General features: G+C 38.5%; 1 protein-coding gene across 1 annotated transcript in view; it reads left to right on the forward strand.

The window, feature by feature from the left end:
* The first annotated feature begins 4,638 nt into the window (after positions 1-4,638).
* Positions 4,639-21,520, forward strand: part of LOC101735462 (uncharacterized) — a 107,903-nt gene continuing 91,021 nt past the window's right edge. Inside the window, exon 1 of the mRNA XM_021348148.3 lies at positions 4,639-4,872. Within this exon, the coding sequence (XP_021203823.1) occupies positions 4,842-4,872 (31 nt within the window). The 5' untranslated portion in view covers positions 4,639-4,841. The remainder of the gene's footprint in view (positions 4,873-21,520) is intronic.

The following is a 21,520-nucleotide window of genomic DNA, read 5'->3' on the forward strand; positions in this document are numbered from 1 at the left end:
ACTTAAAAGCGCCACCCATCTTGAGATATAAGTTCTAAGGTCTCAAGTATAGTTACAACGGCTGCTCCGCCCTTCGAACCGAAACGCATTACTGTTTCACGGCAAAAATAGGCGGGGTGGTGGTCCCTCCCGTGCGGATTCACAAGAGGTCCTATCACCAGTAAAAGGCAACAACAAAAAGTTCAACAAATTCTTTTAATCCAGTCCAGACTACTAATTCTAACTTGAACTACCGCAGGGAAGTTATGCATCCCAATATGTACCAAATAGAATAGTCATTATTTCAAAGCAAATAAGACTATGACTACTACACCTCGGGGAATTCATGTCACTTAAATTTAGAGGGGCTTATCTGCTTATCAATGAAAAACGACAGGTATAAACATTATGATATTAGATGAGGGATCGTATTGTGACGCCCGGAGTTTATTTGACTGTCATGTCAACTGACAAGATCAGTACTGAACGATAGCGTTCTGTAGAAATTTGGGTCGAGCAAACAATAGTCAGGAGTTTGAATATTATGGCTAATTCTTTTTTTTTATATTTATTGTTGTTTGTGCTGAAAATATACTTTGGAGGGTAACATTATTGAAGTGTGATTGATTATTGGCTGGGAATTGAGCTTGATAAAAAAAATGTGAAGTTTAGAAACATAAATTCGTAATAGCTTTGGCTGAACAATGACGTGGTATAATTATTTACTACTACTATAATTATCGCTAGCCGTAAAGCAGTAATGCGTTTCGGTTGGAAGGGTGGGGCAGCCGTTGTAACTATACTGAGTCTTTAGAACTCCCCTCTCAAGGTGGGTGACGACATTTATGTTACAGGTGTCTATGTAGATCCGATAACTTAACACCAGGCGTGAGTTCGTTCACCCATTTTAGTAATAAAAAAAAACTTGAAGTCTCAAGGTGGTGGGTCACAAGTTGTGTTATCTATGGACTCCGGTACCAGCGTACACTAAGTAATTTGCGAGTTTAATGTCCATGCAATGTGATACAACCATATTTGGACATTAGTTAACATTTCGATGACACTATTTTAGTCAATAGTGTGCTTAATGCGAGTTTTAAACGATCTCGATAGCGTAAAAGTTAACGTTTGCCGACGTTTGCCGCTAGGCGCGCTGTTTCTCCATACAAATTAGAGTTAACTTTTTCGCTATCGAGAACGTTAAAAACTCGCACTAAGCTGACAGGATTCAAAAGTCTACGCATTTTTTTTTTTTTTATAATTACTATGAGGCAAACGAGCAAGACGGGTCACCTGATGGTAAGTGATTCACCGCCGCCCACGGTCACCAGCGTTTACGCCAGTGCGTTGCCTACCCTTCAGATAAGAATATGCTCTTTTCTTGAATAACCCAATGTCGCAGTTGTTGGGGAAGACCGCTGATGGCAACGAATTCCAGAGATTTACTGTGCGTGGCAGAAAACTGTTTTTAAAACGCATTGTAGTGGAACGCCAACCATCCAGATGGTGCGGATGATAGTTCCATTCCATATGAAGTAATGCTACATTAGTTCTGCAATTAACTAAACGAGGATTCGGAAGAATATCATCCGAGGACCAATACCACCACCAAGTACTACTTAAGCTATGAATAACATTTACAAACAGCTGGGACGCAACAAAAAGCTTTTACCGCATTTTCATTGTTGTTTAAAATATTGCTTTTTCATTCCAGAAGCTGAGATGTTAAGTAGTCCGACAAATAGCTAACGAAAAGTGGCAAAAAGATTTTATAAACGACTGAACTAAATCTGTTGAAAATATATAAGGAACAGAGCTGCATTCAATGGGGGTTACGGGGGGTTATTATATATTTAGAACGAATTTATCTGAAACATAGTGATTGGATGAGCTTTTGTAACCACTGTGATGTCGTTATCACAATATCAAATTCCAACTTCAACAAAAAAAACTTTTAGTAATGAAAATGATAAATAGATTTGATTTATTGAAAAAAAAGTGTAGTTCTATAATAGATTTAATAGTATTTTGTACTAAGTCTCAATTCTATAATTTACGGATGACCCATCAAATCGAAACACATGATCGATTCGCGGTAAAAATAGACTTAATGGTGTGGTAGCTATTAATGCAACCTCACAATTCTTTTACTTTTTAGTAACTTATTGATCGTACAAGTCTCCCTCGGTTGTTTTTATAATGAGTGTAAAATCCACATTGTCGATGACGTAATTTTACCGAAAAGCAACTCCTAAAGGCTCTAATTTATTCATCAACGTCTGAAGCGAACATTTTTCACTCGAAAAGTCCAAACCCCCCTTGACTAGGTCGAGTACGTCCCGTGATTTGGTGTAAAAAAAAGTCCATGAAACACGCTCCTAATCTCACGACACATGACCGCAAGCCGCAAAAGACGCATTGCCAAGGATTATTTTTAGTTCAACTTCGGAAACGGAGAATTGTTTTTTTATTTATATTGTTCAGCCATTATTTCGGCGAGAACGAATTGGGTGAAACGGTTTTTAAGCTGTCGTGACTTATTTTTATCGTGACTTGGTTGCTTTAATGACCGATCGCTAGTAAAATAAATAACAAGTTAATTGCTGACAGACTGCCGTCCTTGAGCTTTCATTCTAGACGATTATTGTACCGATTATTATACAATAACCCCTTTCTTGCATAAAGGCGATAAATGCAGTGTTCGACACCATCCTAATTCAACTTTCAGAATCTTCGGCTATTCTCAAAAAGCTCAAGCCTTGAAAGCTGCTGCATCGTGGAAGACCCTGTGCATTAAAAAACAACAACGACCCCTTTTCAAATTGCAATATTATGTAGAACCAGTGCGTTCATCGACAGTGCGTTTCCACATGACTTTTGTTATTCATCATCTGTCTTTGGTATGTACTCCCCACGTTGTTTCGCGCTATGATAAGTCCTTCTTCAAACAAGGTTCCTGAGAGTATTAGCAGTAGACAGCGGTTCGGTTGTGCCTTTAGCATTGCTGACATCTAAGACGGATGACTTCTGACGATGATCAGGCTCGTGTGCCTAAAAGGGCAATAACAAAATCCCGATTTTTCTAATCTTAATGCTTTTGTAAAGTAAGTAATTATTAATAATGAATTATTATCTATTTATTGAAGCCGCTGTGTTGTGAAATCTGTTCTTGAATAGTTTATAAAAACCAACTTAACTACTAGTTATTTGAACTTGAAAAGTGCCCTATCACGGACCAGCTTGCTTCAATTATATAATATGTAGAAACGAAAATATACAAAGATAAATTTAATTTTATTGAAATTGCCACGCGGCGCAAATTCTGTTTAATAACATCGTTTCATAGCTGTTAATATACAAATGTTCTGCAACTGCAAATGCAACTAACCTTTTTTCGTGTATATTAAACAATTAAATAATATTTTACAGTAGGCAAGCGGCACGGCTGTCGTTACCTATGGTCGGTGATTTGATAAAGGTCAGAAGAATCACTTTTAAAGGCAAGTTTTAAATACTACTGTTGGATGACAATTAATTTTGGATTGAAACGAGATATGCGAACCTATCAAATGGATAAATAGGTATGAGATTAAACCGTAAATTGTGCTAGTTCTGTTTCGAAGTAACAACAAGATACAATACAAAAAGCGGAGCGGACTTGGATAATTTATTTTCCTGAGCGCCAATACTTATCTCTTTACAAAGCATTGTCGTAATTCTAAGAATTCAACCGGTTTGATATCGACCACAGAAGCCAATAAAACTTTTATTCATAATGGAAAGTGGGTAATGCCTTCAGTCAGTCGAAATGCAAAGGTTACCTAAAAATAAACATTCAGAGCCAAGATCCGGGGGTGGACTACGCAAGCGCGGCTTTCTACCGGCCGCCTTCAAACATTCGGGCTGTCGCGACTAAAAATATTCACGGAATTTACTGGGATTAAAGGATTTTTTCGATACCGTAGATTCGTTCTTAACAAAGTTTAGGTTTTGCGAACCCGCAAAATTATAATTTGTGTAATTACTGGTGGTAGGACCTCTTGTGAGTCCGCTCGGGTAGGTACCACCGCCCTGCCTATTTCTGCCGTGAAGCAGTTATGCGTTTCGGTTTGAAGGGTGGGGCAGCCGTTGTAACTATACTTGAGACCTTAGAACTTGTATCTCAAGGTGTGTGGCGCATTTACGTTGTAGATGTCTATGGACTCCAGTAACCACTTAACACAAGGTGGGCTGTGAGCTCGTCCAGCCATCTAAGCTAAAAAATAATAATTCATAATAACAAAAATAGATTAAATATCTTTATTATTGTATAAGGAATGTACATAAAGATATATCGGCATTTTATTCTATAGTTTATAGTGTCTTCAGATATACACAGAACGTCATTGATTTAGATACTTTACAGAAAACCCGCATGGAGATATAATAATGAATTTATCGTCGTGAAGATTCTACTTTACCGTTTGTTCCACAGCGTTTTATTGTGACGAACACTTACATTACAATCTAAACTATTCTACGCCGGAACTTAACCAAGTCTCTTAGGATTCACCAAAATAAAACTAAAATACTGTTCCAGAATATTTAAATACAAATTTAAATTTTTAAGCCTAGCAACACAAAACACCGACGAATGTTATCATTTTGACATTTGAATTCAGTTTCAATCTGGTTCGCGTGGGGTCCGGTCGTGTCGTTACAGTCTGAAAAATACGCGAACTCTCGCGTGTTCAATTGAAATAGTAAGTCACGTGCTTTTTAACCGAAATGTGAAGTGTATGTATGTATGAGTTTCGCATGGATGTTTTGTTTCGTAAATATGTGGTTTAAGTGCTAATAATTGTGGATTTAAATTAGTTAAAATGCTGTTGATCATTCTGAGTGTGTTCATTGGTGAGTTTAATTTAATTGTTAGAGACATTTAATGATAACGGTGACCACGAGAATGTTTCAGTCCAGGGAAACCTTAACTTTACAACTTAATCTTGTTATTTGTTGGCCGGAACAAATAAATTTTTCGTAAAAATTTTTGAATATTTTATTTATAATTAGTACATTTTTGGTGTTTTTAAATGACTAGTCACAATATTTCCAAATAGAGCCCATTGAGGCTAAATAAGTGAATAAAATTTTAGATTAAAGCCATAAAGTGGTAAATAGCTTGAAAATAAATATAATTAATGGATCTAGCCCGTCTGGTGTTAAGTAGGTACCGTAGCCCATAGACATCATGAAGCCTATGCCGCCTCCACCTTGAGACATGAGGTCGAAATCTCAATTGTATTATGTAACGGCCCACCCTTCATCCGAAATCCATGACTGCTTCGACTGCCGGCAGTAACAGCAGGATAGAGGCATCTACGTTTCCTGGTTTACAATATGCTCTACCAGTTAATGCTAGTTGAAGATAGCTGAAGATCGTACTGTGCAAATTAGTAAGATAACACCGCTTTTTTTCCTACCTAAGCTGATAGCCTCGAGAGGCTATTTCAGCGTAACCATAAATAGTAGGTGAGCTCTAACTCACGGGGCTCAAACCGGAGTGTTGCTAACACTGACCCTAGCAAGAGCAGTGCTTCGCAGAATCTACCACCGGATCGGAAATGCGACACACTGAGAAGATCCGGCGAGAAGCTCAGTGGGCTGTGTCTATGTTGCATATTCTCCGGTGAGCTGCTTAAGCCCCTTTCACAATAGACACAGGAAGTGATGGACTGATGGTATTCCAGGCAGACGTCACAAAGCTAACAGATTTTATACAAACGCGCGTGTTCCGTAGATAATCATTTTTGTTTATATGGGTGGACGAGCTGACGGCCTACCTGATGTTAAGTGGTTACCAGAGCCCATATACATCTACAGCGTAAATGCCACCTCGAGACATGGACGGCTGCCCCGCCCTTCAAACCGAAACGCATTACTGCTTCACGGCAGAAATAGGCAGGGTGGTTGTCCGTGCGGACTCAGGAGACGTCCTACCGCCAGTAACAAGACGTCCTAACACCAATCTGCAAATGCTTGTCCTTAAGTAAAAAAATATTAATTTAACAGTTGGAGTTATCGATATCCACTTTTGTAACTGCATTGATTTATAACAATACGTTTAGTGAAGCAAGTTGATAATGATTATTTTTTCGTCACAAACACAATGCCGCTTCCAAGCTACATCTTCTGCTCCATCTAGATCCGCCAAAAACGCATTCTCGTGGCCGCTGACATAATAGATAAGGAATCGCGAAATATGATAAAACGATCCTATAAAGCGCTGCACATCGTTGGCGCATCGTTTAAAAACAATAAAAATCAGATTCATGAAATTTTTCGCAATAGCTGCATTGTGATCCCTGATTTTTATGGGCTTACTACTACGAAGCATTGATGTGTTCGATCTTACGTAATTGCGGTAGAAATAGATTTCGGGACAAATCAAATCTGCTTTTTTTCCCTACCTATGCTGATAGACTTGAGAGGCTATATCAGCTTCTCCTTGACGTGTAAGTGAGCTCACGGGGCTCAAACCGTTGCTAACACTGGCCCTAGCAAGAGCAGTGCTTCGCAGAATCTACCACGGATCGAAAACGCGACCCACTGAGAAGATCCGGCGAGAAACTCAGCTGTGTCTATGGGTTAATTTGCACGTCGAGCCCTTCATCACCAGCGACGGGTTCGACGAGGACTGTGACCGGTGCTTGTGGTACCTAAAAGCACAGTTAATGGATCGGGAGGATCCGTAATAACGTGTAACCCTGGTTCATAGACACTTCTTTCTTTCCTATTACCCTCTTATGGAGGTGTAGTACTCGAATCAAATTCTTCCATTTGCATCGGTCTTGGTTCATAGACACAAATTATTAGTAGTAGTATAGTATTTCTACATTAAACATTCATTTCACAACAGTAAAACCTATTAATTAAAAGTATTTTATGATAACAGTTACGACTTTAGGACTATTAAATTCTTAATTCACATTTTTATGTTTACAGTTATTATGCAAAAAAATTAAACGTTATAAGCTTTTATAAGTTACGAACTTTAAGCTTTCCAAGTTAATTACACCACCGGAAGATATTTAATTAGAATTATTAATGAATTAACTTTTCTTGTAGTATCTTTTGCCGTGGCCGCTTAGATTTTAAATTGTCCATGTTTTTGACTATGATCTCTTACCATCAAGTGGGAGGAGCGTTACATGCTACAGATCCTTTCGAACCCGTAAAAAGCATACCACCTTTATTCTTGTCTTAATGTGACCTAACAAGCTATCTGGGGTTTTACGATTACTTGAGTTCATAGACCTCAATATGATAGTGCTGCCATTAATTATGGGGCATTTGTCTCATAAGTCTCACGACATCAGCATTCAGATCGGTACTAAATACGGTACGGCCTGTATCGCGTGAAACACCGAATCGCTGTCAAAGGAGTATAATTATTATAGTGTACAATTTTATTATCCAAGCCGACTGTTCTTACGTTAGGCAATTTATTTATTTATTTAATATATTTTGTACACACAGCTGTTAGAAGAAACACGACAATACGAATACAGAGTACAAGGGCACTGCTTATTTCATGTTGAAATCTCTTCCAGTAGGCCCGCAGAAGGAAAGAAGAATTAGGAACACAAACCTAGTGCATACAGTAAACATTACATATAATAATATATACATATTACAAGATACATTATATATTATAGTACATTATACAAATATATAAACTTACGTTATGCAATTTATCCCGTTTAGTATTTATTAAGCGACGATGATTTAAACTTTGATGTGTGATTAGATTCAATAGAATGAGGAGGAGGAGAAACGCGCTGTGAATCCCGTGGAGTGGTGCGACTCTGCTAGGGTTAATTAGGGTTATTTAGGCGCCAGTAAGAGGTAGGTATTATATGTAATATCAACCTACCGTATCCTACCTATTTCTGCCACAAGTGCGCTTCGGCTTGAAAGGTAGGCACATGTCAGTTATTATTAGGTCTATGAAATTGTCGTTTAGTATACAGAAAATTACCCACTGAGTTTCTCGCCGGATCTACTCAGTGGGTCGCGATTCTGATCCGTGGCAGATGCAGCGAAGCACTGCTCTTGCTAGTGTTAGCAATTCTCTCAGATTGAGCCCGTGAGCTCTACTAGTCGGATTGTAGCTGGAATAGCCCTTTAGATGACCAGCGATTAGGTAAGGAAAAGGAGATAGTATTTTTTTAATTGGTATTAAATGGCAAATTTATTTTTATTTATTTACTAGTTGACCCGGCAGATTTTGTAGTGCCTCAATCGAGAAATAAAAGACCTAAACTTGTGTGTAAAATAAACTTAAAACAAACAAAAGGAATCCGTCCGATGGGGGACACAACAAAATTGTCATTTTTATTTAATTCCTAGCATTTTCATATTTGTCTATCTTTTAAACCTTCTCTGGACTTCCACAAATAATTCAAGACCAAAATTAGCCAAATCGGTCCAGCCATTCTCGAGTTTTAGCGAGACTAACGAACAGATAAAGATTACACTTCATGTAAAATTTACATTGGCGGACTTAATGCCTAAGGGATTCTCTACCAGTCAACCAAAAGTAGTGCAGAGCGAATAGTGGTAGGTGCAATGAAATTTATATTAAGCTACAAATACATATACAAAAAAGTATATAAAAAGTACATATACTTAAGTAAGTATACACACACACACACACACACACATACACATACACACAATCACGTATACATACATACATATAATAGCTTATACAGTATTTATAAGCCAGCGTCAAAACAAAATAAACGAATTTGCTTAAATCTGATTGCGAATTCGCGAAACAATATAGGCTACGGTCTATTCCACCGGCACCCATTACGTGCTGGGGGATCGAACCGGCGGTCTATACGTTTTGATGTTTAATCAACTCTGCGGCCCCATAAGACGGTCCCGAATGACTCGTACTGCTTGATGTATGTATACCCTGGCCTTTTTTTTATCAATTTCAGATCTTTTCCTCACGAGGCATATTATTGTGTGTGCGACTTTAGGCTGGAGTGGATTCCGTTTTGTTCATTGAGGAACAGTAACGATGGTGTTACACATTAAGGAACCAAGAATTATGAAAACGTGTTTTATTTCTATAAACGATTCAAATTCAAATTCAAAATCATTTATTTCAACTTAGATGTCAGTATGACACACTTGTGGAATGTCAAAATAAAAATAACAATGTTAACTCTACCACCGGTTCCAAAAAAAGCCACAGTCCTGAGAAGAACCGGCGAAACAAACTCTGCGCGCTTTTTTTTTTGTTTTTTCTCAAATATATATATTTTTGAAATAATTTTTTTTTTTTACAAAAATAGAAAAAAAAAACAAGTCAAAAAATACAATAAAAATAATAATAATAATGAAAAATGAAAAGTTAATAGTAATACATAATATTTCGATAATACACAGTTCGTTAGTTATACACTAAAACCAAAGGGCCTTTTCATTTCGTTTCAGTCATTATTTTGATAAAACGATTCTGAGCGGATGTTTCTTTTGTTGTTTTCCGGCGTAGATAACAATGAAGAAAATTCTTAGTTCGGGATTTTGTAAATCGACACGATTATTATTTGCTATATCTATATATTAATACGTGAAGCAAAAACTTTGTATCCCTATTTACGAAAATTGCGCGGACGGAGGAGTATGAAATTTTCCACACTTATAGAGAATATAGAGAAGTACTGCACAATGCTAATATTTTTTTAAAATAATGCACAAAAGACACATTAAATCAATAAAGAAAACATTACACACACTACATGCCATGTATTTGACGCACACACGCATGCATACTATTTATTGTCAAACTTTTGTTCTTGACGTCTGTTGGCAAATTGAGAATAGATTAAATATTGTTTGTCTTTGTGAATATTTTTATAGTGTAGTCTTGGCGAAATTTGTGATTGTAGAAGTATAAAATATAATCATAATAGTGTACAAACTTACAATTCCATTAAATTATAGTCGAATTTCGACTACTGCGGGACCTCTAGTAAATAGAAAAGTCGCTAATAGTTTTGATCCTATCAACTCATTATAACTTATACGCAAAAACATCGCGCACGATATAAATTTGAAATTAAAAATTGCTTTTACAAAGTATTATGAACAAAAACTCAACCCCGTATCAGCCCTTCGAAACTTTTGGTGAAATAAATACAAATTTCTCTTCTTTGTTAGGGTTGTTGAAACACAGGTTGGCCCTGGCTTTGTTCTATTATTAATGACAGAAACATACTGAAAAAATGAGCTGACAAGCATGTTAAATTTATTTCTAAATGCGAAAGCGAGTTTGTTTTTTATTCTTTATTAGACGACTAGTGACCCGCCCTCGCTTCGCTTCGGAAACATTAAAACACACATGAAACCAAAAAAAAAATTTTAAAAAAATTCAAAAAAATAGCCTATGTACATCAGGGACAATGTCGGCTTCTAATGGAAAAAGAATTTTTCAAATCGGTCCAGTAGTTTCGGAGCCTATTCGAAACAAACAAACAAACAAATCTTTCCTCTTTATAATATTAGTATAGATGACCGTTTTTTAGAAATTATATTTAGATACGAATTACACATTGATAAAATAATGAAATATTCCAAGATCGTTTAGGCATTTGTATGTGAACACGCGAGTTAAAAAGACACAAATAATATAAATAAACAATTCATTTTCTTGGTCTAACCTTAAACCAAACACTCATTGGCTTCGGGTGGCTTAACAACGCCATCTGCTGAAATAGCTTTAGTGTTATTGTGTCTTTAAAGCAGTTAGTTGCTCTCAATTATGAAAAATAGTACTATTATTCGCCAATAGATGTCGGGAAGAGTCATAAAGTTGATTATTGAACACACGAATAAAACAACATTTTCTGAAAATAAATTGCAGCTAGATCGATTTATCGCCCCCGAAATCCCCTGTATACTAAATGTTATAAAAATCGTACTATTATTATATATATAAAAATAGTACTATTATTCGCCAATAGATGTTGGGAAGAGTCATAAAGCTGATTATCGATAAAGTTGATTATTGAAAACACGAATAAAACAACATTTTCTGAAAATAAATCGCAGCTAGATCGATTTATCGCCCCCGAAATCCCCTGGATACTAAATGTTATAAAAATCGTTGGAGCCGTTTCCGAGATTATATATATAATCTGAATATATATATAAGAATAGCTCGTTTAAAGGTATAAATAAGATATATTAATTATTATTATATATAAAGATATAGATTAATTAAATGATTGAATGGTCGAGCCCACAGCCCACCTTGTTTTAACTAGTTACTGGAACCATAGATATGAGATGACAATATCGCCATCCTTCTTGAGACATGAGGTCAAAGACCTCTATTGTATTATTGATTGTTACGTATTCACATCTTACCTACTTGCCGTATCATCAAAAAAGAACGAAAGCTGTGATCTGTTAGGTTTCCTCCAAGGGCACTCGAACATTTATTAGCATCCATCGTCCTCCTCACTGACTGACCCCATTGAGTTTACCTGTATTGGTTAAGCGGCAAGATCCAACCGGTATCCTTCCATCTCAAAGAAAGGCCGTAACTCTGATGCCGCTCAGTGGAAGAGCCTTTTGTAGGAGGAGGAGGAGACGGTTATAACTTAACCGACAATATCAGTCAAGGCTATCAACATTTCATACTCATATCACAATATGGGTGGAAGTAGCATTGAATTGATTATGGAGTCCAGTGCCATTCCACCAGATAGACTTGTTAGTGGGCTCGTTTTACCTCTCTAAGTCTTTTCACAGGCTTCAGCGTTTAGGTCTTTTGCCTTAGGTTTTACCGGTCACGATGAGCCTTTCCAATTTTGATGGTGTGGACATGTGATGCATAGAGAGGAGATGTCTGTGACTAGGAAGACGTATGGAAATGGTAGTGCCAGGTACAGGGGGAAGAGGTCGACCGAAAGAAAAGAAAGAGGAATGAGTTGAGATGACGGCTGATTGAGGAGAATGAAATAGAAAAATGCTTTGTGCCAGCCCCACTTAGTGGGATAAGGTGGAGACAAAGAAGAAGAAGGAGAAGATGAGCCTTTTCAATTGTTTTCGGGTGCCAGCTTTCTGCGCCGTATGTGGATGAAAGGCTGCTGGTGGTGTGTCAATAAAATGTTGCGGAAAACATTATACCCGTCCACAGCAAAAAATCAAACAAATGAATTTGGGTAACAGCCCTCGGGTCGATGTTTGTAAAGCTTATAACTTACAGGGTTCTCGTTTGTTTTTACCTGATTGGAACTCAGAGGGCGGCCGCTAGTCAATACATTTCTATTATATATAAATTGTATATAATGTGGTTTATTTGGATACAAATTTATTTCGATTTCCAATCGTCGCTTGTAGCGAATTGGTTTTGAAGTGTTCGCAATTAAAAAATTAAGTAGAAAACTAAATGACGAATTTATTCCGAAAGGTAGAGAATGAAATGGTTAAGAATTATATTTATTGATATATCGGGGTGTGGAGAGGCCAGGTTGTTGTCTATGGTCGTTGATTTGTGAAACAGTTGGAAATCTGAAGGTGCAAGGTCAGGACTATACGGCGGATGCATTAACAGCTCCCAGCCAAACTCTCTTAGTTTTTGCTGAGTGGCCTTTTGTTGATTGATTCCGGCCGCTTTCTCTCAACTTCTTGCTTTAATCTCATCATTTGTGTGCAGTAGAGTTCAGAATCGATGGTCCTGCCTGATGGTAATAGCTCATAATGAATAATGCCCTTCCAATCCCACCACACACACAGCATAACTTTGTTGCGAGTTAACCCAGGTTTCGCCACAGTCTGTGAAGCCTGACCGGCCTTTGACCAGGACCTTTTTCGCACGTTCTTGTCGTACGGTTTCATTACGTCGTAATAAAGAATCACAAACGAATACACGGTTCATTAGGTTCCTTTCAGTGAGCTTGTGAGGTACCCAAATATCGAGCTTTTTGTGTAGCCAGTTTTCTTCAAATGCACCGAAACCGTTTTGTGGTCAATTCCCAGTTCTTCAGCTACGTTGTAACTACTGATATGCCGATATTGCTTCACTTTTTCATAAATGGCATCAATTTTGTCTGTAATAGGGCGACCATAGCGACGTGCATCTTTGACATCAAAATTTCCGGATTGAAAACGCTTAAACCAAATTTGTGCTACTCTCACAGACACGGCACTAGGTCCATAAACATTGCAAATTGTTTCGTGGCTTGCGTTCCATTTTTATCTTTTTGTAGTAAAATTTTAAAATGTATCGAATTTCTTCATTAGATTCACTCACCTTGACAGTACGAAAAATAAATAAAAAGTGAAGGTTAGGTGAAGGAATAACATCGTGTAATAAAAATGAAATCCATAAAATTATAATTTGCGTAATTACTGGTGGTAGGACCTCTTGTGAGTCCGCACGGGTAGGTACCACCACTCTGCCTATTTCTGCCGTGAAGCGTTTCGGTTTGAAGGGTGGGGCAGCAGTTGTAACTATACTGCGACCTTAGAACTTATATCTCAAGGTCGGTGGCGCATTTACGTTGTGGATGTCTATGGGCTCCAGTAACCACTTAACACCAGGTGGGCTGTGAGCTCGTTCAGCCATCTATGCTATAAATAATAAAAAGTTCAGTGTGGTTGCTTGCATCACCTTACTTATTTATGCTTCGAAGCGTTTGTCGGATCTCGTTTGAAGGGTAAGTCATACTACACCAGAGAATCGCACACACATCTCCTCAGAGTCCGTCTCTTCACGCCAATGTGAACACACTATAACTTTCGGTGTGAGGCGAATGACAATAAATCTTAGTTAGTGAAAATATTTTTTGTTTTGTTAACTAAGCTTACATAAAACATTTCCATTATTAAGTAACAAAGTTTTAGTGATCAAAACAGCCGATACAAAAGCTCTTTGCGATATCGCATAGACGCTTTCACGGTAAACTTAACTTGTCAGAAAGTTTGGTGCATAAAATACGTAACATTTTCCTTGATCTTACATTAAAGTTATGTCTTTGGTATATACGAGCTGTAAGTTTGGAGTCAGTATCACGGAGATTGCTTTCCTAAGAAATTAATGATATAAAATTGAATTCTACTAAAATGTAAGCACGTATTAGATTCGATGACTGCGATTTTTTTTCGTAAGCACCCCAAAAATAAATTTCTAAAATAAGCGTTAGAAAAAAAAACTGAAAGGTTTTGCCTTGTTTGGAGTTCGTGAATTGCCAAATCATCATCCTCACGCCCCAGAGCCGAAAAAAGAAAGGTTGGTGCTGGCTTATTCAAATTTCGTCACGTCGGATTGGAGATTAACTTTGCACTGCGCACCTCAGTATAGCTCGTTATGGAATGCGGTCGGAAAGTACAGCATTCCGAACCCTGGTAACTCTTTGTCATGGTGTCAATTTAGAACAAGACTTCTAATTGGAGTCTAGTTGTCTTTAAGCCAATCGTGGAATAAGTTATAAAATATGTCAATGTCAATGCAGTGTTCATAAACAGTGATCAGCCATGTTTCAGGCTATGCATCCCAAGCTGTCTTTTTTTTATTGCTTAGATGGGTGGACGAGATCCGAAGACGTTGCGCCGTGACAAGATCCTCAGTTGAGAGGCTAACAAAGATTTGGAGAGACTGCAGAATCACCAAAAACACTGAAGTTCGGTTAATGAGATGCCTGGTCTTTCAAATCTTTCTGCATGGGGCTGAGACGATTGCACCGGACGTCTTATCCTTTAGGCCACGAAGACTTCAAACTGTCTCTTCGAGAGACCTCTCTCTTCAAGCAGATCTGAATATCAAAATAGCTACCATTATAATAAAATTTGTATGTTTCAAGATAAGTAACGTACTTGTGTCGTGAATTCTATGAGCTTTTACAACCATTCAAAGAAAGCTAGGCTGTGACAATAGCTTTGTAAAAAATAGCAATAAAATATGAAGAAAGCTGCCAAGGTGTTAGGAGTCTGGTATTCTGTATTCTCCCCAAGTGAGGCAGTAAAGGCATTGCTCACCTTTGTGCAGATATATTTTGGCTAATCATAATCAATGTCCATCATATTCGTCTCCTTATAAAGTTGCCTGCTTACAGCCCCTCAGAATCCAAAACTTACGCTAGATACAGCTCAGGTCACAGAGAAAATTCAACCCCAAATATAATTACCAATTATGTCAAAACTACTTACACAAGGGCCATTTCAAATTAAGCAAAAGCAAGAGGGAAGAGATTTTAAAATGTGGGCTAGTGACCTTAATCTGAAACTGATATATAGGTCGTTATCAAGACAGTTCGGGTAGACAACAGTAGCTCAGAAATAGTTCGAAACGATTCTGGGAACCCTATAAACTTAATTATTAACCTTCGTTATTTATTCAAAATGAAACTGCTTACAGAATATCCAACCCTATTCATCTGATCAGTTGGTTTTCTGAATTATTAATGTCCGTTCTAATGTCCGACCGATAACTAAATAAACAAGAAGGTTTGCAAATTATTTTTTTGTTTACTATTATTGGTACCAATTTTTTTTTGGGTGTTCCAATGTTGGGCCAATAGAAATGATAGTGCGACCGCGTATTCATCTCGCTCACTTGCATATTTTGATACGGCCGTGTTGAGTACGACATATCGGGGTAACAAAATATTTTTTTATTGCGCAGACGAGCATATGACCCACCTGATGGTGAGTGGTTACCGTCGCCCATGGACTTCAGCAACGCCAGGACAGAGCCAAGCCGCTGCCTACATTTGAGTACTCTCCACAAGCCTCGTTTGAAGAAGGACATAATCATAGCGCTCGGGAAACACCGTCGAGGGCAGCTCATTTCAAAGCCAGATGGTACGTGGCAAAAAAGACTCTGGAAACACACTGTGGATGAACCCAGTGGTTCAGTAACTGAATAATGACAAAGAGGAATACTAAAGTACTGTGGACCTCATAACCGACCTGACACTAAAAGATGTCTGGAGCGTATCGATACTATTACGTAAATAAACGTATAATTTTAATCCTTTATGGTTATGAATGTTGTAGCCCCAAAATTTATCATGCATTTTTTGTATCTTACGACGAAATTTGGCAAAAGTCGGTTTACTTATTGGACGTTTGTCGGTTTCACTGATTGGTGTTGGTACATTTATCAAAAAACGAGGTAAGCCGAAATAGAGATTAATCCAATTCAGCGTGGCAACAGAACTTATGTTATGATTAGTTATGCAGGAAAATCGAAGGAGATGGCAGCACTACATTTGGATCTATATTCAGAATCGAATTACTACATTAAGCCCGACTGTGTAGTCGTGCCACAAATACATTCACACTGTATTTGGTTCAGAGTTGTGAAGTCCAGAGGGTGTTTTCAAAAACGTTATAGCCATCGAGATATTTTAATTTTATATTTACTGGTGATAGGACGTCTTGGGAGTCCGCACAGGTACGCGGAACCCCCGCCTTGCCTATTTCTGCTGGGAAGTAGTAATGCGTTTCGGTTTGAAGGATGTGGCAGCCGTTGTAACTATCATGAGACCTTAGAACTCATATCTCAAAGTGGGTGCTGGCATTTACGTTGTAGATGTCTATGGGCTTCGGTAACCACTCAACACCAGGTGGGCTGTAAGCTCGTCCACCTATCGAGGCAATAAAAAAAATCGTATAATAAAATATCAAACCCGTAAAAATTCTAAGTTGCGAAATTATTGGTGGTAGGGCGCATGAGTAGGTACCACCACCTTGCTTATCTCGGCTGTTGTTATGTGCTCCGATTTGAAGGGTGGGATATCCTCTATATGATACAATGAAATATAGACCTAAAATTTGAAGATAGGTGGTGGAATTTACATTGTGATATGTCTGGGCTCCGGAATCTACTAACACCAACTGGTCTGTGAGCTCGTTTATCTATCTTTGCAATGAAAATCTCCATAAAAAATAAACTTAGTGATCGGGAATCGAATTTACTTCCCATAGTACAGCACTCACTGTGCTTAGAACAAAAAGACAAACAAGACGAGGCGGTTTATCAAAAGATACGCCACAATGATTTTGGCTATTAGTAGCACTAATTTACTACCTCAGCATACACCATCCATATCGATAATTTCGCCAAAACATTTTACTAATCAGCTCTGCGTCAATTCCTTTGTTGAATACTAATTTATGTTAGGTGTTATTTGTTTCTTGAGCACTGTGACAGAACCTAAGGAAAAAGAGTAAAATAATTCTTAGCATTACGCTGGCTATGACATTGTCAATGTCCATAAACGACAGTTACCAATGACGATGTAGACTTTAAAACAATAGGACAACTTTTATGAATCATGGATTAAAAGCGATAGCAATTGCGGTACGGTTTGAAAATTAAGTCCCTGGTCAGTTTACGAGCGTGTTTGTATGTCAAGTAATAACTCTGTTATTGTTAACGTTCAGAACTGAATTACTACCAAACTCACTCAGAATAATATTTTGATTTTGGGTTCAGTTAAAGTTTTGATTCAATATAACCACGGTCCGGTAGAGTTCACACGAATTAGTACCAGATACATACTTATTTCTATATAGAGTCGTTCGAAATCAACTATAAGTGTTTTCTACTATACTATATTTGTATTATAAGTGTTATTAACTTATAGTTGATTTTGAATAGGATAGGATTTGGATAGGATAGGATAAGACGGAAAAAGCACAAGACGTCCGGTGCACTCGTATCGAGCGATACAACGGTGTTTGAATCTCGCAGTCAGTCAAATGTTCACGATTGACTTCCACGGTGAAGGAATAGCATCGCGTAATAAAAATCAAACCCGCAGATTATAGTTTGCGTAATTACTGGTGGTAGGACCTGTTGTGAGTCCGCACGAATGGTTAGCACCACCGTATCTATTTCTGCAGTGAAACAGTGATGCGTTTCGGTTTGGAAGGTTAGGCAGCGGTTATACTATTAAAATTGAGATCTTAGAACTCAGGTCTCAAGATGGGTGGTGGCATTACGTTGTAGATATCTATGGACTCCGATAGCCTCTTAATACCAGGTGGGCTGTGAGCTCGTCCACGCTGCCAAGCAATAAAAAAAACAAAATTCAATACGGCTTATAAAGTTAATTGCACTTCTTATGAGAAAGATTCCAGATTCAAAGCTATCAGATATAACGCGAAATTATTGAGTGTTCACAGGTCGCAGTCAATGTAATGTAAAATAATGTAAATGTCACATCCTAGAAATATTTTGAAAATCTGTTGTATCATTATGAAACTATCCATTACGAGAAGCCAAGCATTGTGATGGTCATGGCAAAAACCATATGAAATCAATTTGATGGAGTTACGCATGAACCGGCCTAAGGATAGCTTAATATTTATGTATCTTTGATTTTTTTTGTGTCATTAAAAATACATATACATACAACAAGGAAAACTTAAAAAAATATCAACAAAAAAACAGCCAACAAAAAGCTCCCACACTATAGGCCAACTTTTTAAACAGGAAGCTCCAAGTTTACCGTCAACTATAGAATAATTCCCATCCGGTTCGCGCTAACTTTGAAAGCTCCGTTAAACTGAAATAAGGAGTTTATTAAGTTTATCCTTTTTTTTTTTACAAACTTTTTTCAATAACTTATGAAAAGTAGAACTTTGGTTATAATCCGCTGTTAGTTTGTAACTAGAATGTTGATTATCGATGAACAATTCGGATTCCGTACAAATCACTCATGCGTTCAACAGGTGCACCGCCTCACGGAGCACATTCTTGTGGGGCTTAATCGACCAAAACCATTATACACGGGAGCTCTCTTCTTCGACGTCGCAAAAGCGTTCGACAAAGTCTGGCACAATGGTTTGATTTTCAAACTATTCAACATGGGCGTGCCGGATAGTCTCGTGCTCATCATACGGGACTTCTTGTCGAACCGCTCTTTTCGATATCGAGTCGAGGGAAGCCGCTCCTCCCCACGACCTCTCACAGCTGGAGTCCCGCAAGGCTCTGTCCTCTCACCCCTCCTATTTAGCTTATTCGTCAACGATATTCCCCGGTCGCCGCCGACCCATTTAGCTTTATTCGCCGACGACACGACTGTTTACTATTCTAGTAGAAATAAGTCCCTAATCGCGAAGAAGCTTCAGAGCGCAGCCCTAGCCCTAGGACAGTGGTTCCGAAAATGGCGCATAGACATCAACCCAGCGAAAAGTACTGCGGTGCTATTTCAGAGGGGAAGCTCCACACGGATTTCCTCCCGGATTAGGAGGAGGAATCTCACACCCCCGATTACTCTCTTTAGACAACCCATACCCTGGGCCAGGAAGGTCAAGTACCTGGGCGTTACCCTGGATGCATCGATGACATTCCGCCCGCATATAAAATCAGTCCGTGACCGTGCCGCGTTTATTCTCGGTAGACTCTACCCCATGATCTGTAAGCGGAGTAAAATGTCCCTTCGGAACAAGGTGACACTTTACAAAACTTGCATAAGGCCCGTCATGACTTACGCGAGTGTGGTGTTCGCTCACGCGGCCCGCACACACATAGACACCCTCCAATCCCTACAATCCCGCTTTTGCAGGTTAGCTGTCGGGGCTCCGTGGTTCGTGAGGAACGTTGACCTACACGACGACCTGGGCCTCGAATCAATTCGGAAATACATGAAGTCAGCGTCGGAACGATACTTCGATAAGGCTATGCGTCATGATAATCGCCTTATCGTTGCCGCCGCTGACTACTCCCCGAATCCTGATCATGCAGGAGCCAGTCACCGTCGACGCCCTAGACACGTCCTTACGGATCCATCAGATCCAATAACCTTTGCATTAGATGCCTTCAGCTCTAATACTAGGGGCAGGCTTAGGGACCCCGGTAACCGTACTCGTCGAACTCGACAAAGAGGTCGACGTGCAACCTAACCCATGCATCAGCCCGCTGAGTTTCTCGCCGGATCTTCTCAGCGGGTCGCGATTCCGATCCGGTAGTAGATTCATTCGCGAAACAATTGCTCTTGAGTTGTTAGGTCTCCTTCGGAGGCGCTCGGGCAGTTGTTAGCAAATCCCACCCCTCTTGGCTGAGCCTTTGCTCGCCCACCTGTCCTGGTGAAACTGGAAAGGCCTTCGGGCCACCAGTAAACTTTCAATCATAAAAAAAAAAAAAAAAAAAAAAAAAAAACTAGAATGTTTTTGTTACTAGCGAAAATATGCAAACGAGTATCAAGAGAGCATCAACGAAACAGTTATTATACAGTTAATTGAATTAATTATTATAATTATAATTAATTAATTGAATATGTGATCTCATCGTCTCCGCAAAGTGAATGTCGGTCATCTTGGAGTATGATGATAAAGTGTCACTTACTTTGTAATTTGTGATAAGTTAAGTTATTATTTATCGTCTAGTTTTCAGATTAAAGTCGTCGTGGCCTATAAAGACGTCTGGTGCATTCGTGTTGAGCGATGCACCGGTGTTCGAATCCCGCAAGCGGGTACCAATTTTTCTAATGAAATACGTACTTAATAAATGTTCACGATTGACTTCCACGGTGAAGGAATAACATCGTGTAATAAAAATCAAATCCGCAAAATTATAATTTGCGTAATTACTGGTGGTAGGACCTCTTGTGAGTCCACGCGGGTAGGTACCACCACCCTGCCTATTTCTGCCGTGAAGCAGTAATGCGTTTCGGTTTGAAGGGCGGAGTAGCCGTTGTAACTATACCGAGACCTTAGAACTGATACCTCAAGGTGGGTGGCGTATTTACATGCTATCATCATCATTGTAGATGTCTAAGCAATTAAAAAAAAAAGATCAAGGTACCTTAAATGAATGCTATGGAATTAAACCAAAAGCTTTAAAGCTAGTCAATGTACCTGCCAGCTTACGTTGTATGTTAAGTAACAAGCTTAATAAATTTAGCACAAAACAAGCAAATTCATGTAAAATAAACCCAAAATTGAATTGCCCTACAAAGAATAATGCTTCACACAAAGCCTTCTTTATTGTGTAAACCCTCTTCAAAGCTCATGCTTGCGCCTTGACATGTCTTTATGCATGTTCTTAACAGCCTTTGTAATAGCCGGATAGTTTTGAGCTCTCTACCGAAAATAGCAGCATTGAATACGAGTGTATGCTTGAGGTCTAATACGCACGAATGGGCATACTGTGGGCCCGCACGCGGTGGTAACGCTGTCTGAATGATTGATATGGATTAAATTCACTTTTCGGCTTGACTGTAGCCTCGCGTCTTAAGTTAAACAGTTATGTTGGTGAGCGTACGATGGACATCCAAATTATTTTTTTTACAAATAATGTGATTTGTTATCCGTCCTCTAAACTAAGATACCCTGTATTCTGAGAATCGGACACCGTACAGACAAACTTATTTAACCTTATGTTCACCATGGCTTTTTGTGAAAGTGGTTCTGGAAAAATTAATTATTCGTTGAAGCAAAGTCAAGTACAGTAGGTACACTATTTCTAGGATTTATTAATGAGACATTATTTAATTTCATCAAATATTTTTTCGATCAATTTTTT

Source organism: Bombyx mori, chromosome 17 (genome assembly GCF_030269925.1).
Source record: "Bombyx mori chromosome 17, ASM3026992v2".
In the NCBI taxonomy this organism is placed as follows: domain Eukaryota; kingdom Metazoa; phylum Arthropoda; class Insecta; order Lepidoptera; family Bombycidae; genus Bombyx; species Bombyx mori.